The sequence below is a fragment of the Tenrec ecaudatus genome, chromosome 7 (genome assembly GCF_050624435.1).
Source record: "Tenrec ecaudatus isolate mTenEca1 chromosome 7, mTenEca1.hap1, whole genome shotgun sequence".
Classification (NCBI taxonomy): Eukaryota; Metazoa; Chordata; class Mammalia; order Afrosoricida; family Tenrecidae; genus Tenrec; species Tenrec ecaudatus.
The window spans coordinates 164948197-164974860 of NC_134536.1; the positions used below are offsets into that span (position 1 = coordinate 164948197).

Genomic DNA, 26664 nt, shown 5'->3' on the forward strand with positions numbered 1-26664 from the left:
GCTGGGAAAAGGGGGCAGGAGGACCTCGGAGAGTATCACCGAAAGGTGGTCTGTGGCCCGTTCCTGGGGGCAGCGGGCAACCATGGCACCTTCTAGAAGCTCCACATCTTCCACGCTGGGCTCCTCCCTGTGCCTCTCGCCCCAGGTCCTGAGGAACACAGCCCTGGCATTAGAACTCAGAACAGGGCCAGATTAGCTGGACCGGACCCAGACCTGAGGCCACAAAGGAGCCCCTGTGCCCTGCTGACCTGGCAGCTCAGTGACTTCCTGTTCCGGACAGGTAGCAGCAACCTGACCAGGTGGGACCCAGTTCTGGGTTGAACTCTGAGTTTAAGACTGGCCCAGCTCTTGGCCAGTATTAGCTTGGCGTGGAGAATCTCAGGGTCTGGGGCCACTCCTGTCTTGCTGGGCTGGGGCTTGACCTAGGGGGCCTTCTAGATGAATGAACAGGCACGGGGGCTGCTAGAGAGACTGGTGCGCCTTGGTTGTCCAGGGCCGTCCTTGCATGAGCTCTGAGAGTCCTGAGTATGCGTCCCCAAGACCAAGCCCGCTGCTAACGGTTCCATTCCAGCTCACAGAACCCCACAGAGCAGAGGGGAGCCGCTCCTTCGGTTTCCGAGACTGTAAATCTTTACGGCCTCATCTCTCTCCCAAGGAGCAGCAGGTGGGTTTGAACAGTTAGCAGCCTGGTGCTTAACTCACTGTGCCATCAGGGCCCTTTCCGGAGTCGCAGGACTCCCCTAAATCCCTGGCAAGCCAAGGCCTGGCCTCCTACCCCCCCCCAAGCGCCCCCTCCTCAACCCAGTCAAGCACAGTGGCCTTTCAACGTGTTGTGGATTCCCGGTATGCAGCAGCTCTCACCCCCACAGCTTCTGCGGCAGGACCCCAGGTGAGCAGCAGGACCCCAGGTGAGCGTTGATGACACGTTCCCAAGGAGCCCTGGTGGCACTGTGGGTTACACACCGCATGGCTGAACACAATGTCGATGATTCAAACCCACCAGCCAGTTCTCAGGAGAAAGACGAGGCTGTGTGTGCTCCCCGGCAGAATTACAGTCTCAGACCCCAGATGAGCCATTGTGAGCCGGAATCAGGGCAGTGGCAGTGGGTTTGGGAACTCAGGTACCCAGGTTTGCTGCTTGGTCTGGGTCATGGCCAGGCTTGGAGAACGACTGCGTTAGAGACAGGGCTATGAGGCCAGAGACGTTTGATTACCACTAATTCATCGGGCCGGTGGGACTCTCGGTGGGACCCGGTGGGGAGCTTTTAAACACGCCTTTCTACCCACCCACTTTGAATGGGGTCCAGTGGGTCTGGGAAGGGACCCAGGCAGCTGTGTGCTCTCAAAGGCCTGGAGTTAGTTTGGAAGTGATTACTTTGCACCGTGTGTGAGGGGCTGAGACCCTGGGGAGCTGCTCAGAATCCCCTCTGGGCTTCCTGCTGTGAGGCCAGGTGGCGGGGGGGGGGGGGGGGGCAGCCAGCCCAGAGCCTGGCAGCTCCTAGGGCTCTTCCACAGATGCCAGGTCTCTGGGAGTCCCTAGAACAAAACCCTCATCTTGCTGAACCTGCAGACCTGGAGTGCCTACCCTCTGCCCGCGTGCTCGCCATGGAACCCCAGAAGGACCCCTGCCTTTCCGACCCACTTGTCCAGGGAGCAGGTCCTGCCTGGGCTGCTGTGGGGCCCTCCGCCCTGTCAGGGCCTTGTAGATGGAAAGGGGGAGCCAGTCGGCCTCCCAAATGTCTCAGGAGCCTACACACCTCCCTCAGGGCATCACCTGCATCCTCAGCCGCCCACTGCCCACCCAAGGCTTCCTTCTCAGAGTCCCCTGCAGGGTGGACTCTGCACCTCTCACTCTCATCCCAGTTTGCTGAGTTCTGATATGCTCCTTCAGCCTCTCCAATCCTGACCTCAACCCCTACCCCCCAGAGTAGGGATAGCCGCCCCCTTACCCTCTCCCGAGTGTTGAAGGGAGCAGAAGGGGCAGCACCCCTGATAAGGTTCATTCACTTGCCCCAATGCAGGTACAGTGGTGCCTGGGAAAGTCCTGGGCTCAGCATCAAATCTTAGGGGGCCAGGCCAGGGCTTCTAGCCTCAGACTACAGAGAAATCCTCAATATCCCCAAGACAGGGCCAGGCCGGAGAAGGGGCCACGTAGGCAGGTGGGGACAACCCAGGGGGTGTCACCCATGGGGAGAGCTGGCCACACGCCCCTCCCACATTAACCTACACACACATACATGTCCCCTTCCACATTAACTTACACACGGCCCTCCCACGTTAACCTACAAGCACACACCCTGTCCAAGCAGTATAAGTGAGGGACCCCCCTGCCCCTCATTTCCTACTGGAGTATTTATTGACCAGATACTAGGTGCCATGCGTTTCCCACAGTCTCTCCCAGACCCCCCGGGACACGAGTGTGTCTGAGACCTTGGCCTCACAAGTCGGGGTGGGCTTTCCAGGGACACCCACCTCCGGCAGAGTTCAAAGCTCCCCAATCCAGGCCCAGCATGGCAGTGGGTGGTACCAGGCCTAGGGCGGGCCATAAGAGGGGGGCCCCCCCACATGCAGCCTGGGCTCCGGCTGCTGTGGCCTCATTGTGTCTCGGGTGCTATAATCTCCCCTTGGCAGAGAGCAGCCCCTCTGTGGCTCCCCACCTCCCTGTCTGCCGAGAGGTCCGCCACCAGCACCGCTCCCACACTGGCCACCAGCTGGCTTGCAAGGAGGTGTGACGTGGACTCAAGCTAAAGGGACTGGCAACCTGACAGGCATCTACCACCCCCCCAACCCCCACCCAAACACACACACCCGGGCTGACCCATGCAGCTCCAGAATAGACACACGCCTCTGACACCTGGGACTAAGAGACAAGAGAAGCAGGCAGGAGGCTGTGGGTACTGGTGCCCCAGAAAGCCACATTCTCATGAGAAGGGGCTGGAAGGAGCTGAGAGGGTACAAGTGGGAACGTTCTGGTTTCTGAAAGGGGCCATGCCCCTGTGCCTGCCCCACCCCCCACAGGACCCACAGCACCTCCTCTCATCCCCAGCCCTGTGCCCCCACCCCCCAGCTCCTCCTCCCCTCCTGCCTCACCCGAGCCTGGGACCCTCAGTTGGCGAGGAGCCAGGGTGCAAAACCAGGTGTTTATTTTTATTAGAAATGTCCTTGGTATAAAAACAATCATGCATGACACATCGTCATCAATAACCATCACCAGACACCCAGGCACTGAACTCCGTGTCGCCGGCGGGAGGGGCAGGCGGGCAGGCGGGCAGCACAGACAGGGACAGGGGGCAGGCGGGCAGGCTGTGGGCCCCAGGGACACACATTGAGGCCATCGGGAGGACGCGGCACTTGGCAACACACTCGAGACTCGTTTTTGTTTTGGCGTGTGTGCGTGTGTGTATGTGTGTGTGTGCGTGCGTGCGTGCTTGTGTGTGTGTGTTTGCTGTGTTTTGCTCTTTGCTCTTTTGCGGCATGGACGGTTTGGTGACTTACGACGGGGAGAGTCAAAGAAGGCAGGGCGGGGGCAGAGGAGGACAAGAAAGAAAAACACAAGACCAGGAGAGACACGGGGGGGAGGGGGGGGCACGCCAGAAAGCACAGAGCCCCGGGGACGGAGAGCGGGGGAGGAGGGGGCAAGAGTCAGAAAGAAAGGCGGCTGAGCAAAGGGACGGAGAGACAGCGGGGGGGGGGGGGGCGGGGGGGGGCGAAGGTGACTCACAGAGATGAGAGGAAGTAGAAGCAGGGGGAGTGACAGTCACCATGGAACAGATGAGAACAGGGGGTAGGGACACCAGCACTAGGCCCACACACCTGAGCCCCTGGGGTTTGGGGTGGGGCAGGCAATGGCCCCAGACCAGGCTCTAGGTGGGGAGGGGCCCGAGTCACCCAGCCCCTCATTCTCTTTCTGCCTCCCCCTTCCAGTTTTCCCAGGCTGCCCAGCAGTGACTGCTGGGGGCTCTGCTGTCCTCAGCACCAAGCCACGTCCGTGGGCACCCACGGGCAGGCAGGATGGCGGCGGCGGCAGCGGCGGCGGCGGCGGGGCCCTTGGGCTTGGCCTTGGCCCAATGCACCATCCACAAGGGTCTCGGGTCCTTCCGCTGCTCAGGCCGGCGGCCTCGCTAGATTGCATGGTTGGTGTAGGAGACATAGGTCTGTTTGGTGGCCAGAGCTGGAAGGAAAGAGACAAGGGGTACCCTGAATCAGAGGTGGCTTTTCAGGAACCCCTTCTACACAGGCACTGCTCTGCACCAGTGCCTCCCTTAGCTGCCCCCCACCCCCGCCTGCCCATCCTCCCCCTCCCCGTGGTACCTACCCAACCTCCCTGGCAGGCACACCTCCTGCTGGCAGCTCAGGCCGCAGGCACACCATTCCCACGTCCGCATCTTAGCTTGTGTGGCACTGCCTGCCTGGAGCCCCCAGCCCCTCCCGTGGTTTCCCAGCTGTGAGACACTGAGCCCGCCTACAGGCAGTTCCACAGCTGGTGATGACGTCCACACCCGTGGGCAGCATGAGTGTCCACCCCTTGACTCCCCTACCCCCACCCTGCTGGGCTCCGACTTCACGCCAGCTGGGGGCGGAGGCCACATCTTATCTGACAAGTCCATGCAACTCAGACTGACTGTGCACCCAGTGGTGGAGGCTACAATCAAAGAAAACACGGATTCCACCCACGGTGCCTTGCAAGAAGGTCCTGGGGGCTACTTCCCCAAACTGGCCACCGAAACCCCACTGCAGCTAGTGTGTGCTGACACAGCGGGGCACCACGAAGGGGTCAACTCCACAGCACTGGTGACGAGATGAGGAACTGAGGGCAGATGGGGCGGAATCCAACCAGGCCTCCATTCTGTCCCCTGACCCCATGCCGTGTCCTGCCTCGCCAGGGTTTAGGGCCTTCTGGCTGGGTCTCTCTCGGTGGCAATAATGCTGCCCAGTGTGGGGGCTGCCTGGCCAGTGCTGGGGGAGGCGGCGGCGGGGCGGGGAAGCACAATGCCCATTGGTGCAATCACACTGCTGGGACCCACTGTTCACCCACGGGCCAGCCGGGGCGCTTGTCCAGAGAAGAGTGCACCGGGGCAGCGGTGTGGTGGGCCTCAAGCAGTCCCCGGCAAGGCTCTCTCAGGATTGCTGGACATGTCCCCTACCGCATGAGATTGCTATCATAAAGGAGAAAGTAGAAAGAAAAACATGGATTTCGTGCCTAAAGCCCCAGGCTTTGAAGGACATGTGGAAGCCAGGGAGAGCAGGGAAGTGGGAGGGGCAAACAGTGTCATCTCAAAATATGATCAAAGGTTTAAAAAGGAGACACAATAATAATAATTTATAAATCCTCAAGGGTTCGTGGGGGAGGGGGAGCCAGGAGGGAGGGGAAGAAATGAGGAGCTGATACCAAGGGCTCAAGTAAAAAGCAAATGTTTTGAGAATGATGAGGGAAACAAATGTACAAAAGTGCTTGACACCATGGATGGATGTGAGGGTCGTGATAAGAGTTGTACAAGCCCCCAATAAAATGACTTAATAATTTTTTAATTTTTTTAAAAGGATTACATTTCCCAGCTTCCCTTGCAGCTGAGTGTAGACAGGCCATGTGGTTCTGTCCTCACTCATAAGTGTGAGTGGAAGGTGGTGGGCAGCTTCCTGGCCACTGGCCTGTTCCCCCTCCCGTTCCCACCCACAGGCAGAGCAGACCTGGGCTCAATCTGTCCCAACCATCAGCACCAGGACAACTGTCTGGGAGTTGGTAGAGCAACAAGATGGGGGGAAACAGGGTCTCCAGCTGCTGCCCAGTCTCCGTGTACTATTAAGTCAGAGAGACTCGGTCTTATTTAAGCCACTCTATCCTGGGGCCTCTCTGTCATAACATCACCCGCAGCCCGTGAATGCAGGCAGGATTTCAGTGCCCGGCTATCAGAGGGACCTTTGTGAGCAGAGGATACAGAGGTGGCACAGGCTCAGAATTCACCAGAGCTTAAGGAAGACCTAAGTGTGGCGTGGGCAGCCTTGCGTGTGCCAGAGAGCTCTCTGGCAGCAAAAATATTCCACCAGAGCCTGGGCATGGGCAGGGGAAGCGGCAGAGAAGCTTTAAGCTGGCCACATGTCCATGGAAAGAAATGGTGCTTGGACATCCCAGGCAAGTCTAGAAACACGGTTCATGAAGAATCCCCAGGGTGACCCTAATGTGACCAGTTCCTCTCCGGGGTGACCGAGAGATGCGTGGGATGGGTCAGTAGGCATGGGGTAGCATCCACGATGTTGTCTGGGGTGCACTCAGAAAAAGGAGCTGGGCAGCTGGAGGCTGAAGGCTGGGTTCCTCCCCCCCTCCCCCCACCCTCCGGGATGGCAGAAGGTTCTAGAAGGGAGGTGGGAGGACAAGCAGAGAATACGCTGGAGGCAGGAGCCTGGGTTCTAGTTGCAATGAGGTCTCCAGATCCACCTGTGACCTCAGCCAGGTGCCCCTTTCCTCTCCAGAGCCTCCGTTTCCCTGCCTGGAATGCAAGGGGGACGTCCTTTCTGCCCTCCCCTCCTTCTCCTGACAGGCTGGCCACCCACTGTCGGACAAAGAGCAGAGCAGCAGCGGCTGGCTCTGCAAATCTCTCCCCCGCAGGTGAGGCTGGTGAGAATCAAATCCCCAGAGCTCCATCGCCCGCTGGGTGAACTGATAAAACTGTGTTTCCAAACCCGAGATGCCTGCCAGAGGCTCCTGGCTCAGAGGTGAGGGAGAACAGTAAATCCCTACTGAGTGCCAAGACAGAGCAGAGCGGGAGCCTGAGGCAGGGCCCCGGGGCCAGCAGCCGGGCTGGGGAAGCCCGCAGGGAGGGGCCTTTCCCGGAAAAGTCAAGTCCAGAACTGAGCTTTCAACCACCAGCACGGGACCCCGGAGCCCTTCGACCAACACCACAGTCTCACTCTCTGGATGGTGGAACTATGAAGCGCCCACAGCCTCAGTTTCTTCATCTGTAAAACAGGGTTGCCAACAAGCCCTGATTGCCTCTTGGGCAAAGGACAGATGAGAAGGCACTTTAACCCCTGCCAAACACTGGGCAACGTAACAAGGACAGTGAGGAGCCACACTCCAGGGGATCCCCAGTACTCCTGAGAGGAGGAGTGCAGCGTGGAGGGCCCTGAACTCCCCCTGCCTCCCCCCCCCCCACACACACACGCCTGTTGCTGACACAGGCCCCACAGGCCCTGGCTGCTGGCTGTCAGTCTCGCCGCCTCAGATAACAATTAGCAGGGCAGCAGCAGGCGCAAGCTGACAGCCCCCATTTGTCGCCCCACTGTCTCCGAGCCCAATCTGCCTGCAATCGAGCCCCTGAATTATTTATTCTGTTGTTTATTTAAAGATACGTGGCCTTCCCGTGACAGAGTGAAAAATGTCCCTGCTCCACCAGTGACACCTCCCCACCCCTCCCGCTCACACGCCTCAGCCCGCTTGTCCCCAGAATTAATCACCCACAGCCCGCCCGGCGTCTCCGTGCCCTTGCTGTCACCGCACTGAGAGACAGTGGGACAGGGGGCGCTGGCCTTTGACCTTCGCTGGGGCAGGGGACTGGCTCTCCATTCTCCCTGCAGGGCACCAGGGTCTCCCCTCACCATGGCTCCTTGTCTGACCGGGAGGGGAACTGGCCCCTCTCCCAGGTGACTGGTCAAGCAGAAGCAGAGGGGATGGGTGTCAGCACCGAATTCTCGATGGAGGTCACTGCTCCTATAGGCCACTCTGGCCTGTTCCAGAACGGAGCAGGTCCCCTCTGGGGTCAGAGTGAGTCCCAGCTAGATGCTGTGCTCCAGAGGAAGGGAGGGCCCAGCTCTGAGGTGGGCGCTGTGGCCTGCTTTGAAGGCCTGGGACACAGGAAGGGCCAGTCTCAGGAGCAGGAAACAGGGGCCAGGGCAGGAGTTCCTGCAGGGGGGTAGTGGGGGGGGAGGCCTGGGGCTTCCTTGGGGTTCAGGGACACCTGTGTGGACACAGAAGGTCTGCAGTGGAGAGTCCTGTGGGGACACTCAGCGTAGACAGCCTGGGACACTTGAGGTAGGTGTGACACTATCTATGGGGAGAGGGGAAGCTAGGAAATCAGGGGTCAGGGGTGGGGGGCATACACAGGGTCTCCAGGGGTTCCAGGCAGAGGAAGGAGTGTGAGAAGATGGGTATAATGCTCACCACACAGGAGGGGCCCCTCAGAGACCAGGGTCACAGGAACAACAGTGTGCAGGGTACAGACGCCGGCCGGCCACCCCACTGCTGTGTGACTCAGGAGGCCTGGTTCCCCTGGCCCTTCCCAGAGTTGCCCGGCATGTTGGGGGCGCTCTGGGAGGTGCAAAGCCTTATTTGGATCTGCTCTGGGCCTTCCTGCAGTCTAGCTTTGATCCTTCCTGCTGCTGTTGCAACTGTTTGCACCTGGCTTTCCTCCCTGGCATTCCTCAGAGAGAGAATGAATGCCCACTGACCGCCCACTCCACACTCCAGCCAAGTCTAAAACCCTGGGAGGGGAAGAATCTCCTCCAATGGAGGGCTCCCAGACTGTCGGGGTGCGGGAGGCCATAAGGAGCTGCTGTTTAAGCCATGTGGGCCATTGACTGAGCACCCAGGGGAGAATCCACAGCCTGCAGTGGAGTCAGGTGGCCAGGGACCCCTGGGGTCAATGCAGGCCCAGAGGTCCCCCTCTCTCCCCTCCCAAGCAGCTGGAAGAGAGGCCCAAGGATGCCCCCTCCTTCCACCCTCCCCGCCCCCACCCGAGGCAGAGGCAGCCAGAGCAGAGGAACACAGCAGAGGTCAGCCCTTCATCGGCCACCTGCTGGCCGTGTGACTGCTGCAGCCTCCATGCCCTCGCTGCCTCACTCAGATGCCACCCACGCTGCCCTTCCACAGTGGCTGTGAGGGTGACAAAGGCAGGCGCAGAGTAGGTCTGGCACACAGGAAAGGACCACCACCATTCAAGGACACATCCCTCACATTCTCTGCCTGTCCCTCCGGACCTTGCCAACCACCCCGCCCTCATCCTGCACCCTCTCAACCGCAGGCTCACCTCTGAAAGCCCCTCTGGACAGCCGTCCCACTTGCCCTCTCACTTCTCATTCTGGCCTGGCCTCCCCCACGGTTCCCGGCTCTCAGGGCCCTGCTAGGGGCAGCTAGACCAACAGCCAAGCCGGACTGGCAGGGCTGGGCTGGCACTGGGGCCCCTCCTCCCAGTGAACAGGGCCACTCTCTGAATACCCCCTCTTTCCACAGGGACTTAAAGAGACAGGCAGAGACCTGGACCCCAAGGTCATTGATTCCAGCTGATGGCCAGAGACCTTACTGAGCAGCGTAGACCTGCCCCATGGATTCCCCAGTTAGGATGTTACGGAAGCAGACTGCCCCTCTTTCTCCCATGGAGCAGATAGTGGGTTTGAACCTGTGGTTTTCTGGTCAGTCACTGAGTGCTTCACCACTGTCCACACCTTGTTGACCCCTGCGTGGAGTCACGATCCGAGGCGGTCACTCCTTGTAGGAGTAGGAAGAAGCCCCATCTTTCTCCTGAGGAGCCGCTGGTGGACTCAGACGGTCAACCTTGGGGTTAGCGCCCAGCACGTGACCAACTGCACCGCCAGACCTCCAGTGGGCCACGAGGGCTGGCCAATCCCAGAGTCTCACCCACCAGGGATAGGGATGTCTGGAAGCGCATGGCAAGGCAGGGTGGGGACAGGGACTAGAAGCGGGACACAAGGCAGGGTGCTATCTGGTACCTCCGGGTTAAATCTGACCTCCCATCTGGCCATCGCCACTGGCCTCAGGGTTCCGTCAATGGTCCCTTTTCCTCCTCCAGGAGGCTAGAGTGGTATGTTAGCACCTGGAAGGACGGCAGGGTCCGTGCCCCATCAGCCTCCATGGGGGACGGGGCTGGCGGGAGGGGTGGGGCTGGCTGGCGGGAGGGGCGGGCCAGGAGCTCACCTGGAGGCTCGAGGTTCTCGCAGAGCTCCGACTTGGCCTCCCCGTTGGGCCGGAAGCTGCCCTTCTGCGTGAACTTGTTGGACATGGTGGCGGCGGTGACGACGGCTTTGAGACTTCGCTTGCGCTTGGGCACGTTCTGCTCCGGGTGGAAGAGGATGATGTAGACCTTGGGCAGGTACAGCATCCCCAGGGACACCGAGGCGCTCAGACTCACCGAGACCGTCAGCGTGGTCGTCTGGATGTACAGCTGGGGGCAGGCGGGGGTGGGTGGGGGTGGCGTCAGAGCGGGCTATGCCCGCGCCTCCGGGGCCCTGACCCCATCCAGCTAGCTCCCACCTGGAGGGAGGCAGACACTGCAGGGACAGACCCGGGGACACCGCCCTGTGCCCCGCTGGCTTCAACTATGAAGGAAAGGGGTCAAATCCTGGCTCTGCCCCCTCTGGCCGTGTGGGCTCGGACGAGTCACATCCTGGTGCCGCAGTTTCCTCCTGGATCACACCGACATAACCATTCTGGTACTTTCCTCCCGGGGCAGGTGTGATGATTCAAAGACTGAGCTGACAGGTCACACCAAAAAAAAACAAACTTGCGGCTATTGGGTCCTCTCTGTCTCATGGAACACTCTAGGGTCGAGTAGAACTGCCCTGGGGTTTTGAGACTCACTCTTTGTGGGAGTAGAAAGCCCCGTCTTTCTCCTGGGCAGCGGCTGGTGGTTTCAAACTGCAGACCTTGAGGTTAGCAGGCCAATGTGTAACTACTAGGCCACCAGCGTCTAAAACCCTGCCTGGTGCACACTAAGTGCACGTGTCTGTGGTTACGATATACTACTACTTGGAGGAGGCAACCCTCGGGGCCACCACTGTCCGGTTCCAAGACTCTGCACTGGACTGGGAAGGCCTGAGTCTCCCCCAATGGCAATGGCATCTGGCCCCCTGGGCCTGGCCCCTGCTCTGTGGCTGCCACCCCTACGTGTCCCCTGTGCTGAACAGATCAGTGACACTTATGCCATGGCCACGCCCAGCAAGGTCCACAGCGGCGGCAGAGTCAAAGCTCATTTCACACCCACCTGCCAGGACTAACAGTGACGGATGTTTAATAAAACGGACGCCCATTAATCCGGATGTCAGCTAATACATTCTTCAATAGTGGGCCTTCCAGGCAGGGCCCCTTGGGGACTCCCTCTGGACTCCTCCCTCTCTCCAGCTCCTCCCGGGGCTCAGCTGCCTCTCTGGTATCCCTGGACCAGGCTGGAACCAGGGGAGACCAAGTCTGTGCCCCTTATTCAGGGTCCTTGGAGACAGGAATTTTCTCCCTCATCCCCACCCCATCTCTGTTTCTGGGCTTGCCTCCCAACATGCACCCCGAGGGCCTGGTTTAGGCGCCACCTCCTCCAGGAAGCCCCCTCTGACCCCTAGCTCTCTCCAGTCCTCCATCGCCCCTTCGTTGCTTTCACCCAGCCCAGCCGTGGCGCGTGGCCTGCACTTGCTCCCTGAAGTCACAAGGGCCAGATTTCTCGCTCTACTGCCCCTGCTGTCACCTGTCCCCTCCATAAAGGCCCCATGGCCCTGGGTCTCCTACCTGTGGGAGAGGAGCCGGAGAAGCTCCATGGTCTGGGAGGAGAAGGGCAGAGAGTGATCGGAAACTGTGTGACCCTGCAGGGGGAGTCCTGCAGGGGGAGTCTTGCAGGGTCCTCTGTGGGCCTCGGTTTCCTCTTCAGCGCAATGGGACAGCAGCACCTACCTCACCAAAACCATGATATCTCTCCTAGCCCAAACTGGGGGTCCAAGTGGAACTTGCAGGCGGGAGAGGTGGGGGAGAGCGGCATGGGGACGCACAGAGACAGCCATGCTGTTCACAAGCCAACATGCTGGCAGCCCTCGGAGCGCCCCCTCCAGCCTGGGGAGACCCAGATCAAGCAGGGCTCCGCGGGGAGGGAGGCTGGGGGCATGGGAAGTTGTTTCATTTGCCACCATCCAGGGACACAGCACAAACTCAGGGGACACTGGAGCCTGTTGCCCAGGTTTCTCAGAGAGGCAGTCCCCAGAACTCACACATAGCCACCCTCATGCCAGGGGTGCAGAGCAGCCCCCAGACGTCAGGACGGCCAGGCCAGGCCCAGGATGTGAGCCGTGGCAGGGCGGAGGTGGGAAGACAAGCCCCAGATATCCTCGTAGCACACTGGACGGTGCAAAAGTGACCTGGGCTTGTTATCTGCACCCCCCCCCCCAGATTCAGAGCCCCTGGGGTCAGGGCTGTGTCTCCCTCATTCAATTGAAATTCCCTGAGGACGGGGGTGCCCGTCTCCTCACACTGGGGGTTCCTGGGTAGAGAGGTGGTATTTCCAGGGCAGAGACCTATCATTCCCATCTTGATGCAAGTGGGACAGGAGTGGGGGGGGCAGAGATAGGGACCCCTCTCTCTGGGAAGCGCTAGTCCTGCTGCAGACCCAGCCCTGTGGTCGGGGCTGGGTGCCCAGATGGGAGGTTCCACTCTGGACAATACTCCCCTCAGCAAGCTATAGGGCCCGGGCATTTGCACATTTGCACCACGGTCATGAAAGTCTTGGGATGGCTGAGCAAGAGGCCTGGCTTGTTCCCTTTGCACTGGGCCCTGCCAGTTATATAGCCAGCCCGAGCCCAGCGCACCATGGTGCTCTGCTCAGTCTCCCTGGGCAGCCCAATGGGCCCTTTCTGCAAACAGACATTGACAGAGCAAGGCACGGAGATCAAATGTGCACAAAGCTGTTGGGGTTCCCCTTCCCAGCCCACCCAGGATGTTGGGGGAACATAGCTGCTGGGTTTGGAAGGCTAGGGAATCGAGGCTGGTGTGCAATGCTTATCTGCTCCTTGGTCCACCAGAGCTAATGAACGACCTGGGAGGTGCAGGCCAGCCCTGTGGGCAGCAGACGCCAGCCTGATGGTCCGTGTGCCCACCCCATCTCGGAGGCCTACTCTTGGCTAGGGGACTGCTTCTGGGGCGCTCATGCACAGCAGCGCCTGTTAGCGCTGATCACAGAAGCACTGGCCTTCCAGAAATGTGAACCCAGATCTAAACGGGGGGCTTAATGGCCAGCGGAGTCAGGCTGGGATTCCAGCTGCCCTCCCCTTCCCCCACTTTCCAGCTTGGGGGGGGGGGTACCCGAGAGTCACCCATTCCTGCTCCCTTCCTGGCTCGGGCCCTGCTCCACCACCCGCAGCTGTGAAGAAGCCTCCTTTAAGGGTTCCTACTAGTCATGAGCCCTCAGAGGGGAAGGCGTGGTCAGAACTGGGTATGGGGCCAAACCCGAGCTGGCCAAAAGGTGCAGAAAGGAGCCGCTGTCCACATCAAGGTGAGTCTCCCCATGGGGCCAGGATGAAAGAGGCCTGGGAGGGGTCACTGTGTGCTCTGCCCACGCCAACCTGACACAGGGATGCTGGGGTCCCTAGAATCCAAATGGGCCAGCCCGGGACCGCCTCCCACAGCTGGCCAGCCTCCCACCACAGCCTGCCCTGCCTGGCTGAGCAGTAACCCCACACCGTGGAGAAGCCCTGCTCTAGGCAGCTCAAGGCAATGCCACAGGGCTGCGGTGTTAAGCCCTGGGAATACGGGCTAATGCCAGTAAATCCAGCTGCCTGCTCACCGGAGCGGCACAGACAGCTTCACTGTGCGGCAGCACCTGCCCCTGGGGATGCACTTAGCAAGCACACACACGTGCATGCGCGCACACATCTGCACGCCTATCTGCCTCATTTACACATCCGCCTGAACTCACAGCTGCACACCCACCGCTGGTCCACACACACACATACACACACACACACACCTGCACATACCAGCACCTAAACTCACACATCGTACACATATGCGCACTTGGGCCTGCACACTTGCACATACACCAGCAGCCCTGAGCCCTGGCACACTGGCCAGCCCATCCCTGCTCCAACTGCAGCATGCACACACACGGTGCAGGGGGAGGAGGGCTTCCACGAGTTCCTGGAAAATGGAATTGAAAGGCAGCGGGGTTTCCCCAAGAACCTTTTGAAGCCTCCTTGTACACACACGGTCTTCCCACCCACCACAGCCTGCAGGACATGTAGGCTTCCATACACACACCACAATCCTCACAGCCCTTCCCACTCCATCTGCACCCCGCCCCGCCCCCAGCAAGCAGCTTGCACCTGCAGTGTGACCTGGCAAGGGAACCTTCACACCGCCCTGGGCTGCCCCAGCCTGGAAGGAGCCTGCTGGTATGGGCCTGCAGGGACTTCCAGGCTCATTGGTCCCCTCCTTCCTCATGCAGAGAAGGACAAGGGGATGACTCAGGTCACGTGGCCATCTTATGCCCCCCCACAGGGAGGAGTACTGTGCTCTGTGGCCCAGAGAAAGCCCCCACCCCTCTCAGAAGAGATCTCCCCAGAGGTTCTTTTCAGGGCTGAGGGAGGCCTCCCAGAGACAGGGAGCTCAGGATGGTTGGTCCCCTTGAAGATTGAGTTGGGGGAAGGGGTAGGGGTTGGGCTCAGCATCCAGAGTTGTAAGGATATGATACCTGAGTCTGGCAGGGGCCCTATGGGGAATGACATGCTGACAAGCAACAGGGGATTGTGGGAAGGGGAATCCAGGAGACCTAACATCCATGCTGCCCTCCTTCCAGTCTTGTACCTCGCTTCTCCCTGAGGAGGGGCCTGCTGGAACGATGGAGGGTCACCTCTCAGGTTTCCTGGAGTGTGGCTGGCTCCCCCACTGGCTCTGTGGGCCCCCTGGGCAATAAGGGGCATGGAAGCCCTGCCCGTAGCTGCCCTCAGCAAGCTGGGGGCCTTGTGGAGACAGGAGACATGGCTCCCAAGGGTGGTGGCTTAGGCCCAAGTGTGTAGGGTGGCAGTACCCTCGGATCTCACGCTCTTTCTTCACTGCCAGCCCCCAGCTCTGCATATTGGAGCCCCTTGGCCCTCAGGGTCACTGATGCAGGCATGCCACGGGCCTCCCCCGGCCACACCTGAGAGCTCCAGTGAGCAGGACAGAGGTTCTGCCCTGGAGGAAGGCTGGGGAAGAAAGGGCCGGACAATTGCGGTATCAGAGCTGCAAGGGGGCAGGGTTGCAGAGGGGCAGCCTGGGGAGCACAGCGGGATGCTCTTAAGGGCCAGGGTCAAGTTCAGTTGTGCCACCTCCTGGCTGTGCAAACTGGGGCAAGTTCCTCCAGCTCTCTGTGCCTGCCTGACCTCCTTTATGAATGGGGGTAGTAATTCTCACGGGGCCACTGGGGGGACTGGTGGTCACTGGGTAAAATGTCTGGCACATTCAGGTACCCCACCAGTGACCCCCTCGCAGAAAACCTAGCCTCCCTCAGGGCAGGCGCCCAGTCTCAAGGATTCCAATGCCACCCAGCACTGACCACTCCCACCATCCATCTCTAGCACGGCCTCCCCTCTGAGTCCCAGTCCCAACCCAAGTCCCACCGCTGACTCAGCCTCGCCCCGTGGATGGGCGATAGGTCCCCACGCTTAGCGTGCCCAGAGGCCCTCCTGCCCTCTCCGCTGGGCCCTCCCACTGAGCTCCCCCGTCTCAGGGCACAAAATGCCTGCCTGCTATGCTCAGGCCACAAACCATGGTGTCACCCTCAGCATCAGAGACCCAGCCTGCTCCACCTCCACCTCCAAACCCAGCAGGGACCATCTGGCCTCACCCCTGCTGCCCAGGTGACTGTCCCTGGCCCTGCCCTCCTCGGAGTTCCACCCAGGATCTCTTCCCACCTAGAGCAGACCATCCTGTCTGCTCAGAACCCCACAGTCAGCCCCTACCACCCAATCCTACACCATCTCCTGGTCACCTCTCTGACTCCACCTCCCCAGCCTCCACGGGGCGTTGTTCGACTGCGGAATCGCAGGGAGCACTGCAGGGCACAGATCATCGCCTCCATGGCTAAGGAGGAAACGGAGGCTGGGGCGGCCAGTGGGCTTGAACCAGGTCCCAGGGGAGATGTGGGGCCGGGACCAGGAGCCGCTGTCATCAGTGACTCCCGAGTTCAAGATCAAGGCCCCCAGGTGGCCCAGGCAGTGCTGGTGAAGGGGTGTGGGGAGAGTCTACGAGACCCCGGGAGACAGACCCTCTGAATCATCTAGTGATGGGTGGGGGAGGGAGGCCCTCCAGTGGCACAGCCAGAGCCCAGACTCCCTGGCTTTGGGGGGCAGGCTGAGGCTGGAGAGAGGGGGGCCCTGAGTGTGAACCGGATGGAAGATGGGGCTCGAGACGGAGGAAGGAGAATGAAGGAGGGCCCAACAGCCAGGGAACAGAGGAGAGGAGGAGTCAGGAAGGGGGACAAACGGGACAGGGCAGGCCAGAGGGAAGGAATGAGGGAGGGAGGGGAGGGGAGGATGAGACAGAGAAGACAGGAAGGGGAGGGGGGAGGTGCAATTAAGAGACAGTGGGAAGAGGCGGAGAGGGCATTTCTGGAGCAGGGTGAGAGCCGGCCTGTTCCGCCCCCCCCCCCCCGCCCCCCGGATGGACCTGCCCATTCCCTCTCGGCCACGCCCCAGCCCCCACCCCTCACCTTGTCGGCCGACTGTGAGGTGCCGAAGAAGATGGGGATGAAGGCCAGCCAGACGATGCAGGTGGTGTACATAGTGAAGCCGATGGGCTTGGCCTCGTTGAAGGTCTCGGGCACGCCGCGCGTCTTGATGGCGTAGACGGTGCACGTGACCATGAGCAGCATGCTGTAGCCCAGCAGGCAGATGAGCGACAGGTCCGAGATGTCGCACTTGAGCACGCCCCTGGCGAAGCGGGGGTCGAGCGTCCGCTGGTCCTGGAAGTCCACCACCGAGTGGGAGGGGTCCACCACGAACCACACGCAGATGCCCAGCAGCTGCAGGGAGATGAGGCTGAAGGTGATGGCCAGCTGCGAGGCCGGGCTGATGAAGCGCGGGGCGCTGACCGACCGCTTGCCCTGCTCGAAGATGCGGTAGATGCGGTTGGTCTTGGTGAGCAGGGCGGCGTAGCTGACGCTCATGCCCAGCCCCAGGAAGATGCGACGCAGCGAGCAGGTGCCCAGGTCGGGCTCGGCGATCATCAGGAAGGTGGTGGCGTAGCATAGGAAGATGCCGGCCAGCAGCACATAGCTCAGCTCCCGGCCCGAGGCCTTGACAATGGGCGTGTCATTGTAGCGCACGAAGGTGGCCACCACGAAGAGCGTGGCGGCGATGCCCATCACGGCCAGGAAGAGGGGCAGCACGGCCCAGGGCGAGTCCCACTCGAGCTTGATGATAGGGATGGGCCGGCAGCCCGTGCGGTTCTCTGTGGGCCGCATGTCGTAAGGGCACGTCTTGCAGGTGTACCGGTCTGCCTGGTACTGGTAGCCGGTGCAGGGCTCGCAGTGCCAGCAGCAGGGCATGCCCTTCACTGTCTTCTTCCGCTCGCCTGGCTGGCAGGGCAGGCTGCAGATGGAGCGAGGCAGCTGCTGCCCATTCCCCGGCCAGTGCATCCGCTCTATCTGGCAACGACAGCACCAGCCTCAGGACACACCCCCCAGCACCAGCGCCCGCACCCCCAGCACCGGGTGAGGGAGCTGGGCCTCACCAGAACTTGCCAAATTGGACAGCCAGATCGAAATAAGCTTCCCTGCCCAAATCAGGCCTATGGGGAGTCCCCACCCAATGGGACACTCTCCAACCCGGCCCCACAGAGCCAGCGGGCAGCTCCAGCTGTGCTCCACCCAGGGGTCTCCAGGGGCTTGGTGGAAATGCAAACTGTTGGCAGCACTCCAGACCTGCAGCTCCGGCATCTGCATCCTTAACAAGGCCTTCCCCTCCCCTCCCCCTGCCCCTCAGGGGATCTGCGTGCACCCTGGAGAAGTGCCATGTGTCACGCGTTGTATGGGCTGGCTCAGCCTCCCCCATGCAGCATGGGGAGTTGGGTCCAGCCTAGAGCCACAAGCAAAGCTCCCGTCCAAGGACACTTAGTATGTTCCTCTTGTTCCCTAGAGGTTCGTCCAGTTGATGTCTGACTCCTCGAAGCCTCAGGTGTTACCGGGTGCCACCACCGACAGGGTTTCCTCCCCGGTATGTCATCCCTATAGGCACGGATCACCATCTTTCACCCACTGAGACACCCATGGGTTTGAATCACCAGCCTTACAGTCAGCAGCTAAGCACTGAACCACTGGGGTGCTTTAATGAGGGCCGGGGGGTTAGCCTTTCCTTACACCTTGCTTCAAATGCGTGCTAGTCACAGCTGCATGTCTCTGACGACACCACGACTGTGAGCAAAGCAGCCAGGGGGTCGCTGTCAGGCCCTGCCGTACACGGACCACAACATCTGCAGGCAGTGGGCAAACGGAGTCTGGCTGCACTCGGGAGCCTTATCCAAAGAGTCTTCTCTGAACAGGGGAGCTCTTGGGGAGCGAGCTGAGTCAAGAGCAGCAGGACGGGTTGGGCTGGGGCCATGTGTGGGCTGCGTGTGGCAGCCTCACTCCCGGAGAAAACATAACCAGTTGGTTCAGGGCGACCATCTATAAGGAGTGACCACACTCAAACGGGAACTGACCGCCATCGAGTCAATTCTGACTCATAGCGACCTAGAGGACCCCAGCCTAGTGGTTATGGAGACTGTCGCTCTTTCTGGGAGTAGAATCTTGCCTTATACCGGAGAAGCAGCTGGTGGTTTGGAACTGCCAACCTCGGCAGCTCAGCATGTAACCCACCACCACCAGGACTAGAAAAATCTCTGATCCCAGTGGAAAAAGGACCCGTGGGGATAGAATTAATGCACCGGGCTGCTGGCCAAAATGTTGCAGGTTCAAGTCCACCCAGAGGCACCTCAAGAAAGGCCTGGCTGTCTACTTTCAAAAAAAAACAGCCAATGAAAATCCTGGAGAGCCGGGAGTAGAACTGGGCACGCAGTCACCGGGAGCTAGAATCCACTGGACAGCTTCCGGGAGAAGAGCAGTAAATGTAGTTCTGCCGATCACAGTGGGTCCCCGGTGAACTGACTGTGTGCCTTTGAACTAGAGACCAGATGCCTTGGAGTCTTTGTTCCCCACCCCCACCCCCACCCCACGAGAGTGGGCATGGAAGCCATGGGGTCCCTTAGGGAGTGACTTCCATCTGGAAGTGGCATGGCATTCATCCTTTGCAGTCCGTCCTCCATTGATGGTGTGAAGCCCAGATTCACGCACCTGCCTGCTCACTGAGAATACCTGCAGCACTTTCGCACACGCACAGGACGGGGTGATGAAAATATCCCAGCAGGGAGCAGGCAAGGGGGGCTCCACGCCCACTGCTTGCATGTACACGGGGCACCCCTATCACCGACAGCAAGATGCGACTGGATTTCCTGCTAGAACCACAGGCCCGTGCAGACGAGGGCTTTGACGTGTTTTGTTTTGTTTTCCTGTGTCACCAGCGAGTTTGCACCCCTAGGCATGTCAGACACATACTCAGGAACCTATAAAGAAATGCCTGTGCCCAAGCAGTGAGGGCCAGGGCACTGGCGATGAGAGGGCCCCTCTCAGTCCAGCTGGTGAGGCCTTTCCCTCAGACCCCAGGGCCTGGCCGGCTCTGTGCCTCCCACTTCCCAGCCCAGAATGAGCTGCTCACGAAACAGGTGTGAACAGGTAAGGCGCCTCACCTTCTCCCATCAACTCAACACGCCTGGGCTTTCTAGGGGAGGGGGCAATGGAGGACCAGGAGAGCACGGGGGGTGGGGGGGCTCGGTCAGGATGGGACAAAGGGTCACTGAGAAGGTTTGCTGGGTTATTGAAGGTTATTGGAGAGGAGACGCTCGAGGGAGGGGTCCGAGACTCCCTAACAATGCCTCAACAGTGGCTGGTACCCAGCAGGTGCGTCACAGGTGCTACAGGCGGCTGCTGACCTGCCCCACGGCCTGGCCCAGGCTGGCAGGTCCTTGGCATCCACACACTTTGCCAGGTGCTCGGCCTTGCCGGCCTCCTCTCAGTAGTCCCAGGGCATCAATGCAGGAGCCAGCACCTCTGACCCTGTCCCACTCGGTGGCTTTAAGGGCACTCTCTGCCTCCCTGGGGCTGGTTTCCTCAAACAGTTCTCTTGACATTAAAGACTGCTGCTCTAAAGGAGTTCTTGGGCTTCAGGGACTCCTCGCTGGGAGAGACAATCACCCCAGAAGCCTGCCCCGTGACATACCCTCCTAGGCCAGGCCCCCAGAAGCCTGCCCCTTGACATACCCTCCTCCCAGGCCAGGCCCCTGAGTCTTTCAATCCATTTAAGAAATCATTCGGGGCCCACTCTGATCACTCCCTCGGCCCTGCAAGGTAGGGGCCAAGGCCACAGGGTAGCTCCCTGGGGAGTGAGCCACTGACCCCTCCCCTCCCCAAACACGGCTGAGTGGGAAGTCAGCCCCTACACCCCTGGGACAGTATGTGAACAGGAGAGAGTGGCTAGAGGGGCCCAGAAGCCTTATACCATCGTGGGGGGGGAAACGGGGGGGAGTGTCCCTGTCACCTGTAAGGTTTGAGGGATGAAGGAATTACTCTGAAAGCATCTCCTGCCCTCGAGCCAAGGTCGGAACTTCCATTTGGCCTGTGGCCTTTCCCTGTAAGATTCTGTCCAGGGCCAAATGCAGCCTTTCCCTCCCCCCTCCACCCCTACCAAGCCTTGTGGCCACTTTCCTGCTACCTGAGAGTGTGGGCAGCAGGCAGGCTAGAAGTCCAGCCTGAGGGGAGGGGACCGCAGAGGCCCAGCCTGCCCTGTTCTCCCCGACCTTTTGGGGGGAGTGATTCTGGCACCTTTTTTGGGGGTGATTCTGCCACCTAGGCCCCGTGAGGGGCCCAGGGAAGGAAGCCGCACTTGATGAGCTGGAGGCCAGGGCTTGGAGCTAACAGAGGGTGCCTCCTCCGGTGCCCCTCCCCGAACTGGGGTGTCCTGAGTGATCCCCATTCCCTGCGGCCGCCAACCCTGCCGACAGACACTTACTCTGAGGTGCAGGTGGTCAGTCCACGTACCGATGACCTTGTACTCGGCGGAGCCATTGCGCAGCTGGTACTGGTAGATGTCGTAGCGCCCGGGGGCATCTCCGTTCTCATTGAAGGTCACGGGGTTCCCTGCGATGCCTGTGGGAGCCGTCACACTCAGTGCCCCGGCTGAGCCTCCGCCTCGGTGGCAGGGAGGATCCAGGGGGTCCTCCAGTCTCGCTCCAGCTGCACTATCTCCTCGGAGGCCCCCACCCCTTGGGACCCTTGGGGAGACTCACCAGCCCTGCCCCGCCCCCCCAGGGGATCAGGGCAGTGGCTGCCGAGGCCCGCACCTGAGAAGTTGACATTGCGGATGTATCTGAGCAGCTGTGTGCCGTCCACGGGATCCATCCGCGGGCAGAGTCCCACGCGGCCCGGGCACAGGTCGCGATGCATGGCGTGCAGCGCATGGCCCATGGCGTACACGGCGTCAATCACAAACTGCACCTTCCCCTCTTGCTCGTACGCCGAGTCCTGCCCAATGCGTTCTCGGTCTGCAGCGGAACACCCAGGGTGGGCGCGCCCGTGAGACCAACTGCTTGGGGGTGCACCAACTTCACAGAGGATGCATGGAGGGGGCAATGGACCCAGAGTGACCCCCTGGCGCCCAGCCGTGAACCCCCGTGTCTCTTGACGCCTGTCCAGTGCTTTCTCCATCCCCCAGGTGTCAGCTCTGTGGAGGCTGCAGGAATGATGGGAGCGTCCCTGGGGCCCGCCTGCAAAAAGCCCAGACACCAATCTCCCTGGGAAGGTTGCTGGCCGGACCTCGCCCCAGCCTGGCCTGGGCCATCACAAGTCAGAAGGCCCCTCCCACAAGCCAGGAAAGGGCCTGGAAGGGGGCCCTGTAGGCAAGGAAGGGGGTGGGGCACCAAACAACTCACCTGCAGACAGCCTGCCCCACCCTAGAGAGCCACTGAGACCCAGAGGTGGTGAAAGGCCAGGGTTTCAGGGCTGTGATTTTTACACACAGGCTGCCAGGCCTTTCTGCCTGGTGCCTCTGCGGGACTTTGAGCCACCAAACTTTGGATGAGGGATCAGGGCTTCAACTGTTTGGGCCACCCAGGGACTCTACCTCCCTGCTAGAGGGCAAGTTCTACACCTTGCCAAGGTAATTTCCCAGAGGGCAGCAGGGTGCCCAGCCAAAGAGGGCCAGGAACCTGCAGCATCTGGTGTTATGTCACTGTGCCCACCTCCTGCCTTGGACCCCTTAAAAGCAGGCACAGTACAGGGACCACACTGCTTCTCACTGTGGTCTGCACACCACCCCCCAAAAAAAAAAACACCCTGGTCCCCTCACAGCAGGAAGTACAGGGCATAGGGAAGCCAGACTGTGGCACCTGTCACCCTTAGGCTGGGCAGGACCCTCCTCATCTTTAGCATGGCTCAGGTAGGTCCCACAGAGTGGGGTGCGGGTCTTAGAAGTCAGCATCACAGTGCTGGGGTGGTGGGACAAGAGGGGTCCTCTGCTCTGATCCTGTCATTTTACAGGTGAGAGTATAGCAGCCCAGAGGGGGACACTGGCCTGCCCAGAGGACTCAGCATCAGGCCAGATGTCTTTTGAGACATGAGAACCCACCCCTGCCTGTTTCAGACTGCACCTGACCTTGTCCCGGTACTTTTAGCCAAGGAGTGGAAGCTGTCCCCTGCCCATCCCAGAGCCCCAATGGAGCTGGTGGCAAGCCCTCCTTCCCTGCTTGGGCCACAGAGATTCTTTCACCAAAGGCAGAACCTGGTCCCAGGAACCCTTGAGTGAGAGATCAAGAGACACTGACTGGACACTCTAATTGGGCAGTTTGGGGTAGGTAGCCAGTTGAGTGGGCTCTGGGCACCATCGGGCCCAGGAAGGTAGAGTCCACTGTGCAGCCGAGGGGCTGGAGATGGGCAAGGAGGGTCAGCCAAGGGTTCTGCTGCCAACTCCCACCGCAAGGTGTTGGTCTGGATTGGAATTCCAGCTCCACCAGCCATCTAACCATGTGACCTTGACCCTGTCACCGGTCTCTCAGTCTCCAGCTTTCTTGTCTAGAATGAAAATAGTGAGGATAGGCATCTTTCAGGTGTTTATGAGGGTTACTGGGTGAATATTCACAACAAGAGGAACCATGGTGGCCTGGTGGTTACACGTTGGGCAACTAACCACAAGGTCAGCAGTTCAAAACCACCAGCTGCTCCTCAGGAGAAAGACGAGGCTTTCTGCTTCCATGAAGAGTGACAGTCTTAGAAACCCACAGGGACAGTTTTACCCACCCTGTAGGAACACTATGAGTCGGAATCGACTCAATGGCAGTTTGTTTATTTGTTTGATTGTTTTTGGTATTCGCAGGGTTAATAGGTTGATATGGGAGTCCTGGGAGAGGGGAGCAGCAAATGACTAAAGCATGTGCTCAGGGGTGAACCAAAAGTTTGGGAGTTCAATCCACTGAAGAGTCAGACCTGGTGGTTTATTTCCTCCCCAAAACTCAGCCACTGAAAACCTCATGGTCCTCAGACACACGTGGGTCACCATGGGCCTGAGTGGACTGGTTGACACCTGGTTTGAGTTTTCACAGCAAGACCGGCACTTGCTGAGTGCTACATTCCTATCAAATGGCTGCTAACACCCGGGGTGCGTGGTGATTACCAGTTGGACTGCCAACCCTAAGGTCAGCAGTTTGAAACCACCAACCAGCTCCGAGGGAGAAAGACATGGCTTTCTACCCCCGTAAAGAACTACAGTTTCGGAAACCCACTGGGGCAGTTCTACCCCGTCCTACGGGTCGCTATCAGTCAGAATGGACTGGATGGTCATGAGTTTGGAGGTTAAAGGCCCAGGCACAAAGAGGTGGGAACCCAGAAGCTTCCAGCAGAGCTTTCTAAGCCATGGCGCAGAGACTAGATGCGCAGAACAGGCAAAGGCTCCATCTTCGCCACCCTGCCGACCAGTCTTTGGCCACTGATCACAAGCACAGAGCCCAGGAGAAGGGATCTCTCTCCGAGGGAGGCTCTGGCTCAGGACCACGTGTCCTCACTGGAGCCACGGAGCCGCCTGTGCGTGTGCTCTGGAGTGCGGGCAGGGCTGCCGCAGCCAGTGCACAGGGACGTCTGTGGGAAAGGCGGGCAAGCGACCCCCCAGCACCTCCACTCCGGGCTGTTAGAGTGCCATTGGATCACTACCATAGACGTCTCAACACGACTTCCTCTTCCTGACCTCTGTCTCCAGACGAGTCCCACTGACACACGGGAAACCCGGCGCTCAGAGGGTGGCTCACAAAGGACCCCAGTTACCCAGGAAGCTGTGAGGCCTGAAGCGAGCCTTACACACACACACACACACACACACACACTCAAAGCCACGCCCTCAGGCCTGGCCCAGGGACTTTCCACCACCCCACATAGGTAGCAATAGTGACAGGGCCATAGCACCCTCAGGTGGGGCTGGGGGTCCCGAGGACACGACTCTGCCCTGGGCGTCTGATGGAGGAGCAGCTGTGCCCGTAACCGAGCCCCTTGGGTGCTCGGTGAAGTCCCAGAGCCGGGTCTGGTATCCCCGAGCCTCGGCAGTCAGGCGTTTCTCGCCCCCACAGCACTGGGAGACGGGCATGGCTGTCCTCGTGCACAGAGGGCAGCGGGGGTTGCCAGGGCATTAGTGACCCAGCCAGAGCCTTACAGGGGTGCTGGCACCTAGCAGGTAGTCACACCTGTGGGTTGACCACGTGCTGGTGAGCAGCACGGGTGGTACTGGTGCCCAACTCGCCAGGGGCTTCCCTGAACTGCCCCGCCCTCCAGCGCCCCTCTAGTCCCAAACCTGCCTCCTCCTCCCTTTTGCCCAGCAAGAACTAACCACAAGGTGAGCAGTTCAACCCCCAACAGCCACTCCCCGAGCGGGGAGAAATGAGGCTGTCTTTCCCATGTGTTTACCGTCCTCGGAAACCCTGTGCTGAGTCGTTGTGAGCTAGAATCAACTCAGTGGCAGTGGGTGCATTGTTTGGGGGTCTAGAGGAGGTAGGTGGCAGGGTGAGGAGGCGTCAAAATACCCCGTCAGGGTGGGCAGGGCCCCCGGGCTCAGGCTGGGCCACCTCGGAGCAGAGAGGAAGCTAGACAGGCATTCCCGGGAGCTACTGGAGGAGATAAATTCCAGACACAGGGTGGCGTTGACAGCAGCAACGGTTTGAAGATGTCCTAATTGTGTCCCAGGGCACAGGGAGGCAGAGATGCGTTTGGCTCGGCCACGGGTGACAGCCAGCCGGGGAGCCATGGGGAGATTTTCTCCGTCAGAACCCCGCAGCTGTGGTTACTACAGTGACTACAGCCTTTGTCTGCAGGTTGTAAATTGTAATTGAAATGAGTTTTCAAGGTTGAAATCATCAGAGTTCCTCCTTGCCTCCCGCCTCACCTCTCCACAACTCACCCCGCCCAGCGGCAATCTTCCCAGGTCTAAACATATGGTACGGTACGGTGCTTGGTCTTCAAGGGCTCCCCCCCTCCCTCATGGGAGGGGGCACAAAAGCAGCCACATCTGCACTTACGTAATTGCACGCCTACACCTGCGCTGTAGCAAGCACACAACACTGCATGCATTTACACACATCTACACACAAGGAGCCCTACGGCTCGTATGGCACTAGGACATCAACATTGGACAGCTAACCTCAAGGTTGGGGGTTCAAACCCACCAGCTGCTCTGAGGGAGAATGAGGCTAGCTCCTCCCATAAACATTTAGTGATGGAAACCCTACACAGTCAACTGGATGGCAGTGGGTTTGATTTACACAAAGATACACGCTCAAACTATCTATAAACCCAGGATACATATGCACATGGAACCATGGTGCCATAGGGCTTACGTGTTGGGCTGTTAACCACAAGGTCAGCAGTTCAAAACCACCTGCTGCTGCATGGGAGAAAGACAAGGTTTTCTACTCCAGTAAAGAGTTACAGTCTCAGAAACTCAAGGAGACATTTCTGTCCCATAGGGTCACTGTGAGTCTGAATCAACTCAATGGCAATGAGTTTGGAGTTACACACACACACAGAGAGAGAGAGAGAGTTATTGGGGGTTATCACACCAAGAATAGCGTTCCCAGAGCAGAAAAGTGCCCCACAGGCTTAATCTAGGCCTCGGAGATTCTCCTGGGGAAACTCCTGGGTTGGTTCCAGCTGCTGGCAGCTGAGCATGTCACCATTGCCCAACGGGGCCCTTACACGTGACACACGGGGACTGCACAAAGTTTGGGGAAGAATGTTGTCACTGCATTTTCCATGTGCTCTCTGAAGCCCACTCAGGACAGCTGTCCACTGAACGTTACTCTTTCTTGGAGCTGTGAGCGGTCATTGAGCTCCTGGTGCCGAGCCGGACTGCGGGCAGCCTCTGCTGAGGCCGCCAGGCCAGGAATCTGCTGGCATCAGAAGAGGAGGGGTTTGGGATGAGGGCAGGTAGGACTGTGCTGCTGAGATGACAGCTGTGGGCAGGTGGGGGACTCCCAGGACCCCGGCTCCAGTCAGTTGCGGCAGAGGGTTCCTCCGGGGCCTTTGCTCCACTGGGATCTGAGGGGACAGTGGCGCTGAGAGTGGCAGCAGGCAGCGTCCTGGCCGACATGCACCCAGGTCATCAGTCCTGGGGTGGTTGTGTACCACTGAGCCGATTCCAGCTCAGGGTCACCCTGCAGGACAGAGTGGAACTGCCCGACGGGGTGTCTGGGTGGTCGTTCATGACAGACGCAGACTGCCGCACCTTCTCCCTCAGAGACGCTGGTGGGCTTGAACCACAGACTCTGGCAGGCATCCCAGCACTTTACTGCACCTGGGGGCCTTG

General features: G+C 59.8%; 1 protein-coding gene across 2 annotated transcripts in view; it reads right to left on the reverse strand.

Moving 5' to 3' along the window:
- Nucleotides 1–3733: 3733 nt before the first annotated feature.
- Nucleotides 3734–26664, reverse strand: part of GRM4 (glutamate metabotropic receptor 4) — a 126696-nt gene continuing 103765 nt past the window's right edge. For both annotated transcript variants that reach the window (XM_075554188.1, XM_075554187.1), the window contains 5 exons: nucleotides 21170–21370; nucleotides 20839–20975; nucleotides 16449–17384; nucleotides 9926–10172; nucleotides 3734–4171 (listed from right to left, as the gene is read on the reverse strand). In XM_075554188.1, the coding sequence (XP_075410303.1) occupies nucleotides 4122–4171; nucleotides 9926–10172; nucleotides 16449–17384; nucleotides 20839–20975; nucleotides 21170–21370 (1571 nt within the window). In that variant the 3' untranslated portion in view covers nucleotides 3734–4121. The remainder of the gene's footprint in view (nucleotides 4172–9925; nucleotides 10173–16448; nucleotides 17385–20838; nucleotides 20976–21169; nucleotides 21371–26664) is intronic.